Source organism: Phacochoerus africanus, chromosome 15 (genome assembly GCF_016906955.1).
Source record: "Phacochoerus africanus isolate WHEZ1 chromosome 15, ROS_Pafr_v1, whole genome shotgun sequence".
Taxonomy (NCBI): domain Eukaryota; kingdom Metazoa; phylum Chordata; class Mammalia; order Artiodactyla; family Suidae; genus Phacochoerus; species Phacochoerus africanus.
Window position 1 is genome coordinate 72,624,214 of NC_062558.1, and position 13,021 is coordinate 72,637,234.

A 13,021-nucleotide genomic window follows, 5' to 3' on the forward strand; every position below is an offset into this window, starting at 1 on the left:
GAATCACTGAAAAAGAATATTCAGAAACTAGCAATTAAAAATTTTATCAGTGTGTTAAAAGCCTTGAGGTAACTTTGTTGGAGTAAAGATTCTTAGGCAGGCCTTACGAAGAATGCACTCAATATTTGGAACATATAAAAGTTCAATTTGAATCCTGCACTGATTAGTCACTATCGATGTTCAGATTTCATGTAACTGCTCAAAAATAAGAAATTTCTTCTCAAATGTAACTAAAAATTAGGAAGACTGAATAGATTGTGGCATTAAAGTTTGTCAGGCTTCAAACGCTTTACTATTTCAGCTTTTACACAACTTAGTATACAATTTGTGAAATAACCTGTTTTGAACCCAAATAGGTTTAATTATTAAAACAATGTTTCTTACAATATGGCCCCAAATCACAAAGACTCAAGACTTGCCTTGAACAAAGGTAGTCTTTCTGCTAGAAACATGTGGTTCATTAGTATATTTCAGAATAGTAGTGAAAGAATTTATTGGAAGGATAAAGTAAGTATATCATTCTGTATTTTTTTTTTAACTACAGTAGAAAAAAATAGTGAAGTGTAGCAGTGACTTTAATTCTTGATTATTCAAAATCCACTTGATATTCTGAAGTGTATCCTATTTCTCTACTTATCATTCAGCACTCATTTTGACAGCCTGCCTCGTGCCAGGCACCAAAGACAGGCTCCTCTGAGAATGAAGAGCCTCCCAGGAGAAGGATGCTGTCTGAGTGGGGTTCCTAGACCAAGGACCGAAGAGTATAATAATGATTATGGCTCCTATTCCAGAGCTTTACTGCAAGTCTGATACTGTGCTACATCCTTGACTAGTTATTTTCACAACAACCCACCATAAGAAAATGCTTTTTATCCCTATTTCGCAAGTGAGGAGACTGAATTGGAGAAGTTCACACCTAGCAAATGACTAACCTGGAATTCAGAGACAGGGGGGTCACAACTCCTGAGGCTATGTGTGTAACTTCCATCTTCTGTTGCTTCAAAAATCTGAAGTGAACAAGAATATTTTTCTGAATATTATTTAAAATGGAAAACATTCCCCAATTTAAAATGCCCTTAGGAATTCCCATCATGGCTAAGTAGAAACGAATCTGACTAGCATCCATGAGGATACAGGTTCGATCCCTGACCTCACTCAGTGGGTTAAGGATCTGGTGTTGACGAGAGCTGTGGTGTAGGACACAGACGCAACACGGCTCAGATCTGGTTGCTGTTGCTGTGTGTAGGCCAGTGTCTACAGCTCCGATTCGACCCCTAGCTTGGAAACCTCCTTATGCCAGATTAGTGGCCCTAAAAAGACAAAAATAAAACACCCTTAAAATTTGTATATCTGAGCTAGTCTCCTTTGACTGTATACATAGTTTCAATAGGATGATTATCTAGTTTCAAGACCCTTATACATAGTACATTGTCTTAGGGTAGGAGTCTAGACAAGACAGCCAGGTAAAGTTTATTTAGTACCTACAGTGGACCAGGAACTGTTTTATACACTGTCATTTACATGTGAACTTACTGTGCTCATTGTATAAAAATGGGAACTTAAAGAGAAGGGGGAAGAAAAGCAGATTCAGTTCCCTGGTGATGCAGCAGGTTAGGGATCCAGCATTGTCACCCTCTGGTTCGATCCCTGTCCCTGGATTCTGCATGCTGTGGGTGCAGCCCCCCCCCAAAAAAAAGACTCAGAAATCATCCCAAGTGGGACCATCTTATCTGAGAGTAAAAGATGTCCCTGAAAGTATTATGTTTTAGCAAAATAGGAGTAAATAACCTCTAGATCCGGGTTCCTCAAATTTAACACTGTTGGCATTTTACATGGTATAATATTTTGTTGTAGGGAGACTGCCTTATATATTGTAGGTTGTTCAGTGGCATCACTGGCCGCAACTTGCTAGCAATAATATACACACAAATACACACGCACAATTGTCACAACCGAAAATATTGCCAAATGTCCCCTTTGGCAGTCACCCCTGATTAGGAACCATTGCTCTAGATCACTAATAAGTTGAAAGTTATTCAGTTATCTTATGTAGCCACAGAAATAATTCTAGGAGTTTCCATCTTGGCTCAGTGGAAATGAATCTGACTAGTATCCATGAGGACAAAGTTTTGATCCCTGGCTTCCATTCAGTGGGTTAATCTGGCATTGCTGTGATCTGTGGTGTATGTTTTAGATGCAGCTCGGATCTGGCATTGCTGTGGCTGTGATGTAGGCCGGCAGCTACAGATCCAATTTGACTCCTAGCCCGGGAACCTCTATATGCCATAGGTGCAGCCCTAAAAAGAAAAAACAAACAAACAAATAGATAAATAATTCTACATTTCTCTTAAATAAATAAAAAAATGTATATACCATTAAAAGGGTTAAGTAACGAACTTTTAGTGTGGGTACAGACATGCATTCCCCAGTAATTCTACTTAGACATGATTCTAAGAGGCCAAGTTAAAAATGCTGTTTTTCTGGGAGTTCCCTTCATGGCTCAGCGGTTAATGAACCCAGCTAGGATCCATGAGGATGAGGGTTCGATCCCTGGCCTTGCTCATTGGGTTAAAGATCCAGCATTGCTGTGGCTGTGGTGTAGGCCAGCAGTTGCAGCTCCGACTGGACCTCTAGCCTGGGAACTTCCATATGCCGTGGGTGCAGCCCTATAAAGAAAAAAAAAATACTGTTCTTTAAGAAATATGTAGTTCCCAATCATGAAAATTCAAATGGTAGAGAAGTTCCTGCCATGGCTGAGTGGGTTAAGGATCTAGCATTGTCTCTACAACAGTGGTGCAGGTTCCATCCCAGGCCTGATGCAGTGGGTTAAGGATCTGGTGTTGCTGCAGCTGTGGTGCAGGTTGCAGCTGTGGCTCAGATTCAGTCCCTGGCATGGGAACTTTCATATGCTGCCCGTGCACTGGAAAAGAAAGAAAAATAAAATGGAACAATTTCCTAGGGGAAATTCAAATGGTACAGAAATATGATACAAATAACATGCAGTCCCATTCTCTCAAGAAAACATTTTAGGAGTCCCCTTTGTGGTTCATCGGTAATGATCCTGACTTGTAACCATGAGGACACAGGTTTGATCCCTAGCCCTGCTCAGTGTATTAAGCATCTGGGCTTTGCTGTGAGCTGTGGTGTAGGTTGCAGACAAGGCTCAGATCTGACATTGCTGTGGCTGTGGTGTAGGCCAGCAGCTACAGCTCCAAATCGACTCCTAGCCTGGGAACTTCCATATGCCAAGGGTGCGGTCCTTAAAAAACAAAAAAATGTTAGTTTTTCTATATGAATTGACAATATTAGTGATTATTACTAGCATGTGGAAGTTCAGGGGCCAGGGATTGAACCCACACCACAGCAGGGACCCAAGCTGCTACAGTGACAACACCAGATTCCCAACCTACTACAATACAATGGAACTCCCCATTATTAGTGATCTTAATTTTGTTTTTGATTTAATAAATCTTAAGGCTTTTAAAACATACTATTTTTACAACTTGGTTTTTTTAAACATAATGAAATCTTAGATTTTTTTTGTTGTTTGTAAATATTGTTTTAATAGTTTTATTGTATTCCACTGTATAAACATCCCTAAATTTATTAAACTATCACTTACTGAAAGATGTCAAAAAGCGTGTCTCATGATATTACATATAATTTTAACATGGAACATTCTGTGTACATGTACATTATCAATACATAATTTGTGTGTGTGTAATAGAATAAATTCTTACAATTGTGATTGTTGGGCTCAATTTTAATAGTATTCTGAGGCCAAGCTGTTAACATGTATTGCTCTTGGATGTCTTAATTTTGCACCTCAGTTTTTCTAGATTAAAAAAAAACAGAAACAAAAAACAAAAACAAGAGTTAGGAGAATATGACTCAAAAATGAAAATATTTTTTTCCTCCTCCGATTCTTAGAGAAAGAGTGAATTAATTAGGAGCAGAAGGAAAGGAATAAGTTAAATTCCAGGGCCTATTGCCCTCAACTTTAATTAAAGAAGCTTACCAAATCTTGTCAAGATTCATTGTTCTGAATTGAAAAAGAAAAAGAAAAAAAAAAGTAAAAATAGCTCTTCCTTGCCCCTATGCAATTCTGTAAAACTTTGGGTCTAATAATCTTATTCCTTCCACAGATCGAGTTATACAAAAAGACAAAGGCCCATATTATACACACCTTGGGGCAGGACCAAGTGTTGCTGCTGTCAGGGAAATCATGGAGAATAGGTGAGGAAATACGCTTCCCTGTTAAAATCATTGATTATTGGGGACCTGATTCAATGCAGAGAAATGATCTCTGGGAACAAACATGAGGTGAATGGAGAACCCCCAGGAATATGAGTTGGATGTTTCTTAGGGCCCAGGAGAAGCACAGTGTCCTGGGGTTCCTGCTGAGTCACTCATCACAGGAGCCACTGGGCACTCAACAAGACACTCACCAAGCCAGGCTATCTTTGCTAAATTCAGAAATACTTATTTTTATATTATTGTATAATGGTAGAAATATTTAAAATTACTTCAATCACCACGGCATTCACATCCCTTTTTGCTTGTCTTGGAGCCAGGCCATTTTTTAAAAAGAGTGATCCTTAAGGATAAGTAAACAGAACTCGATAACAAATAAAAATATCCGCCCCACAAAAATCAGCTTTTAACAAAGTAAATTATGAGATGTGTTTGATTTTTGTACTTCAGGAAATCTCTATCTTCTGCACATTAAGATGTTAAAAGTGTATTGCAATTATTTTCCCTTCACTGTGTTTCGCACTCAGGTATGGTCAAAAAGGAAACGCAATAAGGATAGAAATAGTAGTGTACACGGGGAAAGAAGGAAAAAGCTCTAATGGGTGTCCAGTTGCTAAGTGGGTAAGTATTTTGTATTTATACATTTTTCAAAATGGATTATCTTCCACATTTTTTTCCATGAAAATATGGACTAGAAAAATACCCACTCCCATGTTTCACAGGGAAATAAGGAAACTGTCTTAGCCTGGGCTCTTTAAGATACATGAACAAAACGGTATGGCCATTCACAGTTGGTAGCTAAGGGTCTAGTGTCACCAATTTTACTGTATTTTTTTTACTTTTAGAGAGCATTCAGTGCATTCTTATTTTTACATTTTTTAGCTTTCTCTTTTATTATTCTTAATTGAAGTATAGTTGATTTACAATGTTGTGTCAATTGTGAAGTGATTCAGTGATACATACATGCACGTTCTTTTTATATTCTTTTCCGTTATGGTTTATCTCAGGATATTGAATGTAGTTCCTTGTGCTATACAGTAGGATCTTTTTTTCAATGCACTTATAATTAGATAGCATAAATAAATGGTACTAAACTATATATGTATTGCTTCTTATATCTTTTATCTGTCATTTTGAAATTTTTTCCAATTCATTATCTCATATTGCCACTTTAATGAAGACCATGTGGTATTGAAAGCAAAACCAAAAATTTTACAACATATTTCCAAAATTGTTTCTATGACTACTTTGAGCTTACTGGAGATGTAGAGCTATAAGAAGTGAGAACTGAATTCAGCTTCTTTGGGAAATTCTTAGCTGAGAAACAGTGTCATCACCAAGTGTGTATTTTCAGGAGGACAGTCACATCCTCAAGCGTATTTACCCATTTATTTGGAAATCATGAGCAAAGGATCATTTGAGATCCTGTCCTATCATTTGTTAGTAATGATAATAATGATCCTAATGATAGTAAAATAATAACAACTACCTTTTATTTTACATGTCAGGCACCATGTTAAGAACTTGACATACATTGACTTATAAATCCCCCAAGAGCTGGGAATTCCCATTGTGGCTCAGGGGTGATAAATCCAACTAGTATCCATGATGATGCAAATTCAATCTCTGGCCCTGCTCAGTGGGTTAAGGTTCCGGCATTGCCATGAGCTGTGGTGTGGTCGTAGAGGTGGCTTGGAATCCACGTTGCTATGTCTGTGGTGTAGGCCAGCAGCTGCAGCTCTAATTGGACCCCTAGCCTGGGAATTTCCTTATGTTGTGGGGGCAGCCCTAAAAGAAATTTAAAAGTCCCCAAAGAGGGACCCCTATGATTTTGTAAAAGGTAAAAGTAATCATTTTTAAGCCCATTTCAGAAAAATAAAAAACTTTAAATGGAATGGGGATAAAGGTTTGAACCCAGATATTCTTGCTTTGTGGGGTTTTTTTTTGGCCGCATCCACATCATGTGGAGATTCCCAGGCTAGGGGTCTAATTGGAGCCACAGCTGCTGGCCTACACCACAGCCACAGCAACGCCAGATCTGAGATGTGTCTGCGACCTACGCCGCAGCCCATGGCAACGCCAGATCCTTAACCCATGGAGTGAGGCCGGGGATCGAACCTGCAACCTCATGGTTCCTAGTCGGATTTGTTTCCAGTGCACCATGATGGGAACTCTGAACCCAGGTATTCTTTTTTTTTTTTTTTTGTCTTTTTGCCTTTTCTTGGGCCGCTCCTGCGGCATACGGAGGTTCCCAGGCTAGGGGTCGAATCAGAGCTGTAGCCACCAGCCTATGCCAGGGCCACAGCAACTCGGGATCCGAGCCGAGTCTGCGACCTACACCACAGCTCACAGCAACGCCAGATCATTAACCCACTGAGCAAGGGCAGGGATCAAACCCGCAACCTCGTGGTTCTTAGTTGGATTTGTTAACCACTGCGCCACAACGGGAACTCCTGAACCCAGGTATTCTTAAAGCAAGATAATTACTACCCTTATCTATTCCAGTAGACTGTCTGGGTTACTTTTCAACTTTGGAAGGTGACAGCAGTGACGAACACAAGAGCTGAACACTGAACACTAAATGTTAGAATACTTTCCTCTATTTTTTCAATCTATTTTGAGTACTTAGTCTTATCACAATTGTCCATATGTTTAATACTACCTAGATGATGATATAAATGGCACCCCCAGAAAGCTCCCTTTGGCCCCTCCCAATTAATCGGTAGCTGCGTGTAAAGATAACCACTATTGTAACCTTCATTGCTATAAAGGTCCTTTTGATGAACTTTATGTAACTGTTATCATTAAATGTACTCTTTTGAGTCTGTCTTCTCTCCATCAACATTGATGGAAGATGGAAAGAGCAACCACAGCCATCTGGAACTATGACTGACTTGATGGTAGATGATAGATGTACTAGGATGGGGAGGAGAAAAACTGGAGCCTGAGTCCACAATAGAACTTCTGTATCAACCTTGGGCTTCTTAAACCTGGATTTCTCTGAGAGAAATTATCTTCACTTTTTAGGGAGTTCCCTTCGTGGCCCAGTGGTTAACGAATCTGACTAGAAACCATAAGGTTGCGGGTTCGATCCCTGCCCTTGCTCAGTGGGTTAAGGATCTAGTATTGCCGTGAGCTGTGGTGTAGGCTGAAGATGTGGCATGGATCCCGAGTTGCTGTGGCCCTGGCATAGGCTGGTGACTACAGCTTTGATTAGACCCCTAGTCTGGGAACCTCCATATGCTGCGGGAAGCGGCCCTAGAAAAGGCAAAAAGACCAAAAAAAATTTTTTTTTCACTTTTTAAAAACCTGTTGTTAAGGGATTTTGAATAACAGTAGAATCAAGTCCCAAATAAGATACCTGCTTTCAGGGACGTTCCCAATGTGGCTCAGTGGAAAAGAATCTGACTAGTATCCATGAGGGTGCAGGTTCAATCCCTGACCTCGATCAGTGGGTTAAGGATCTGGCATTGTCATGAGCACAGACGTGGCTCATATCTGGCATTGCTGGATTCAACTCCTAGCCTGGGAACCTCCAGATGCCATGGGTGTGGCCCCAAAAAGACGAAATAAAAAAAACAAAACAAACAAAAAACCTGCTTTCAGTTTGTTACAATGTGAATGAACTTGGAAAATGGGAAATTAAAAAAAAAAAATTCAGAATGAGAAATATAAGAGTAGGAACTCATGCTTATTGAGTACTTTCTATTGCCAGGTGCTGGGCTAGATCCTAGGAATATAAACATGAATTCAGATATACCAGTCATTTCATTTTGTAGATGGGAAGAAACTTTGGCCCTGATCATCAGCTATCACAAACTCATGTGGGACTAAAGTTCACTTCATCTCTAATAATGTGAATGTTTGCTGGGGTCACTTTGCCTCTCAAGAACTAGATAAATTTCCTGAAATGCCCCCAGAAGTGTAAAATTTTCTCTAAAATTTCCATTGTGTAGGTGGTTGGGATGGGATAGAGATGTCGCTTGTTGTGAACGATTATTTCCTCATTTCATTGATCAACTTCTTGTCTTGCTGTGCACTGATTTTCATACAGCATCAATTCGTCTGTGCAGGTTATATTTTCTCAATTTCGCAAAACATTCACTCACACAGGTCCATCCCCTGGTGTAAGAGTTGGAGGATATATCTAAACAGTAGTCAGTGATCTTTATTTTTATATTTTATTCATTCTTCAAAATGTAAGACAGTTGATTCAAAGCATTTTAAAGTGGGAAATGAGTTCCTGCTATGGTGCAGTTGGTTAAAGGATCCAGTGTTGCTGAAGCTGCAGCTGGGATTCAGTCCCTGGCCCAGGAACTTCTATATGCGATGGGTGTGGCCATAAAAAATTAAATTAAATTGAAATGAAAGTAGGAAATAATAGAATTATTAAGCTTCTATTGATTTTTATAGAACCTCCTTTAGAAAATTGACCATTTGTGATATAAGTTGCAAATATATTTTGTCACTTTTCAACATTAGGATTTTTAATTTATTTTATTTATTTATTTTTTTGTCTTTTGTCTTTTTAGAGCTGATCCCACAGCATATGAAGGTTCCCAGGCGAGGGGTCTAATCGGAGCTGTAGTTGCCGGCCTGCGCCAGAGCCACAGCAACATGGGATCCGAGCAGTGTCTGTGACCTACACCACAGCTCCCAGCAATGCAGGATCCCTAACCCACTGAGCAAGGCCAGGGATCGAACCTGCAACCTCATGGTTCCTAGTTGGATTTGTTTCTACTGCACCATGATGTGAACTCCAGGATTTTTTAAATTTCTTTAAATTCTAAGTTAAAATTTTAAAGGAAAACTTTACTTTTTGGTTTTTGTGTATTATATCTTTTTAAATTTTTTTAAATTGACATCTAGTTGATTTACAAGTATTGTATTTTAATTTGAAAAATCTTCACCATTTCTAACTTATAAATAGTGGTAACATTTTCTTTTTGTAGTATTTTAATAATTTCATTTTTGGAGTTCCTGTCATGGCGCAGTGGAAACGAATCAGACTAAGAACCATGAGTTTGTGGGTTCAATCCCTGGCCTCACTCAGTGGCTTAAGGATCCAGTGTTGTTGTGAGCTGTGGTGTAGGTCATAGATGCAGCTTGGATCCCAAGTTGCTGTGGCTGTGGCATAGGCCTGTAGCTGTAGCTCTGGTTAGAGCCCTAGCCGGGGAACCTCCATAAGCAGCAGGTGTGGCCCTAAAAAGCAAAAAAAAAAAAAAAAAAATTTAATTTTTTTTCTACACTTCATTATTTTATTCATCTTGTGTGTAGAATGTTAGTCATAACTTTTTTTCCAACTGACTGCCCAATTATCCAATACCACTTGTCTTCTCCCTACTGGTTTGTGTTTGTTAATACTAGCAGATTTTTCTATTTTGTCACATCATATTATATCTCTACTATATCGGCATCAAATTACTCTTAATTATTTGGATTTTATATTTTAATATCTGGTTGATATAATTCCTTTTAGTTTTTTTAGAATTTCCTTATTATTCTTGCTTTGTTTATTTTTTCTGTACGAGTTTATAATTACCTTGTCTAATTGCAAGGATAAAATCTTTAAGTATTTTTATTAGAGTCGTATTGCCAGGAGAATTTGGAGAATTTGATGTTTAATCTTCACAGCCTACATACTCTGCCTTTGCATTTGTCATATTTGTTGATGGCTTCTTTTGTCCTTTGGGAGTATTTTAAAGTTTTGTTTTCACAGAGTTTACATGATTCTTGTTTTCCTTATTTCTCTTATGTATCTGGATATTCAATCATGTAACCTATAATGACGAATTTATAATCTGCATTCCAAATTTGACTATTAATTGCTTTTTTCATGTAATATTCTAACAGACTAACTTCAATTTTATATTTCATTAAATATGTTCTCCTTTCCCTCTATTAGTGGGAACCTTCTAGGGTTTTCTCATTATAAATGGGTCATCTGGGAAGTCCTCTCTGGTGAGGGAACTTTTTTTTTTTTGTCTCTTTAGGGCCACACGCATGGCATATGGAGTTTCCCAGGCTAGAGGTCGAATTGGAGCTACAGTTGTCTGCCTACACCACAGCCACAGCAACACTGGATCTGAACCGCCTCTGCTACCTACACCACAGCTCACAGCAACACTGGATCCTTAACTCACTGAGCTTGGCCAGGGATCGAACCCAAAAACTCATGGTTACTAGTCGGATTCTTTTCTGCTGTGCCACAACGGGAACTCCTAATGAGGGAACTTTTAAGCTGAGAAATGAGTCACAGAAAGAAGCAAAGAATACTCCGAAGAGCATTCCTAAGCTGAGAAATCAGCAAGTATAAGGTCAAGAAAAAGAGTACTTTCTGTAATAATTGAAGAAGAATCTAGTGAAGTTGAGAAGGTAGAAAATGGAAATAGGAGAATATAAAAGTTTAGGCAGAAGCCAGAACATGAATGGTTTTGTAGGCCATAGTGAGGAGTTTGGGTTGTAGTCTACGAACAGCATGAAGCGTTGAAGTATTTTAATTAGCGCTATGTTATCCCATCGGGTTTATGTTTATGAAGAGCATTTTAAGTAATTATTTATTAAGCTCAGTATTACTTGTCTATTGCTGCTTAGCAAACTAGTCCAAAATTTAGTAGCTCTGAACAGCAAACATTTACCTCATCGATTTTGCAAGTTCTGAGGGTAACTTAGGAGAGTGCTTCCGGAAAAGGGTTTCTCTTGAGGTCGCATCATCTGAAAACTTGAGCAAGGGGCTGGGGGAGGCGTTGAGGGTCCATTTCCCTTGACATTTCAGGAGGCATTAGTTCCTTGACAGCTGTTTACTAGAGGACTTCCTTATCATAGGACCTAAGTGTTTCCTCATGTCGTAGTGGCTTGTTTTTCCCCACAATGAGTCAATCAAAATATAACAAGGAGGAAGCCACAATGTCTTTGAGAGCTTTGGAAGTTGCTACACGAGTGAGCCCTATTCACTGTTGGAGGGGACTATACAGGGGCATAAATACCAGAAGCTGGTGATCATTGGGGACATCTTGGAGATTGGATACTACAAAATTCAATATCTTTTTCACTAAAAATATCAGTATTTTTTTAAAAAATGCTCTATCAACAATGTAAAATATAGCTTTCTTAGCCCTACCCCATGTATGTAATACATCTAATTTCTCTCCCTTAGCCCTGTCTTTTCTAAAAGGAAATCCTTTAACTTGTGAATATTCACAAAATAATGCTATTAAGCATTGTGTTCATGGTGGAATATATCAACAAAAAAGTTCAGGAAATATGGAGTTCCCATCGTGGCGCAGTGGTTAACGAATTCGACTAGGAACCATGAGGTTGCGGGTTCGATCCCTGCCCTTGCTCAGTGGGTTAACGATCCGGCGTTGCGGTGAGCTGTGGTGTAGGTTTTAGACACGGCTCAGATCCCGCGTTGCTGTGGCTCTGGCGTAGGCTGGTGGCTACAGCTCCGATTGGACCCCTAGCCTGGGAACCTCCATATGCCGCGGGAGCGGCCCAAGAAATAGCAAAACAAACAAACAAACAAAAAAACAACAAAAAAAGTTCAGGAAATATAAAGGTACAATTTACCTATAATTATAAATTGAACACTCAATAGTTCAAACAATTACTCAGGTGAAAACACAACATTGCTAGATTCCCAGGTGCTCCAAGAACCCCTAGCCTGACTTTCGTGCTAGTAATTTTCTTGCTCCCCTCACTTATGTATTTCTAAACAGTATGGTGGGACATTTAAAATTTTTTTCAATTAATTAAAGTATGGTTTTGTTTTGATTTGTTATTTTGTGGGCACTATGCCCCCACATAGTGCCTTGCACACTTGCTGAAATAGGTGTTAGGGATTTGTTCCCAGTCTTTGGCACTGATTGTTTATGTAGGTTTATTTATAGATGTGTTAGTTATTTCCGAATCTTGAATTATTTGCCTGTAAGTAGCAAAGGGTGAAAATACTCTCATGGAGACTGGCTTCCCTATTAATAAGTAATCCAAAATAGAATGACGTAGCTGGGTTAAGTGGTGGGATTTGGGGTGATTCTTTCTTCCTGCCTTTCAAAACTTCTCTGGCATAGTAACAATAATTACACTGATAGAATTCTTTTTCTTTCTTTTTTTTAACACACCTATAGCATACAGAAGTTCCTGGGGTAGGGATTGAACCCGAGCCACAGCAGTGACCCTAACCATTGCAGTGACAGCACTAGAATCCTTAACCCCCTTCTCCAAGGGGGAACTCCTAGAATTTTGATATATACTTCTTTTTTTTTTCTAAAGACAAATAGAAAATTTGCAGCTTAAAGATTTTGGCAGCAACTTTCTCTTAAAGTCCTATTAATAGTTTAAGTGTTCTTGAGGATTCTTAGGTATGAAAAAGAGTATTTAGCATTTTCCACCATGCAGCTGTAACAGAATTTTTATTTTCCCTTTTGCAATTTTTCTTTCAAAATCTGACACTTTGCACAAATACAAAAACATTTCAGAGATAAGAACTGAAATAAAGCACAATTGCTAAGCAACTTAATGAAAATTGTGTTATCTATTAATGTGATTCAAGAGAGTAATCATGGGGGTTTCCATGTGGCACAATGGGATCAGTGGCATCTTGGGAACCCTAGGACACGGGTTCGATCCTTGGCCTAGTGCAGTGGGTTGGGGATTTGGCATTGCCACAGCTGCAGCTTAGGTTGAGACAGTGAATTAGGGGTCTTGTGTTGCTGCAGCTGTGTCTTAGGTCACAACTGCCACGTGGATCTGATCCCTGGTCAGGGAA

The 13,021-nt window shown here is 39.0% G+C and overlaps 1 protein-coding gene across 2 annotated transcripts in view; it reads left to right on the plus strand.

The window, feature by feature from the left end:
* TET1 (tet methylcytosine dioxygenase 1) overlaps positions 1 to 13,021 on the plus strand; it is a 151,535-nt gene that overhangs the window by 103,384 nt on the left and 35,130 nt on the right. For both annotated transcript variants that reach the window (XM_047761512.1, XM_047761513.1), the window contains exons 5-6: positions 4,146 to 4,236; positions 4,782 to 4,875. In XM_047761512.1, coding sequence (XP_047617468.1) covers positions 4,146 to 4,236; positions 4,782 to 4,875 — 185 coding nt within the window. The remainder of the gene's footprint in view (positions 1 to 4,145; positions 4,237 to 4,781; positions 4,876 to 13,021) is intronic.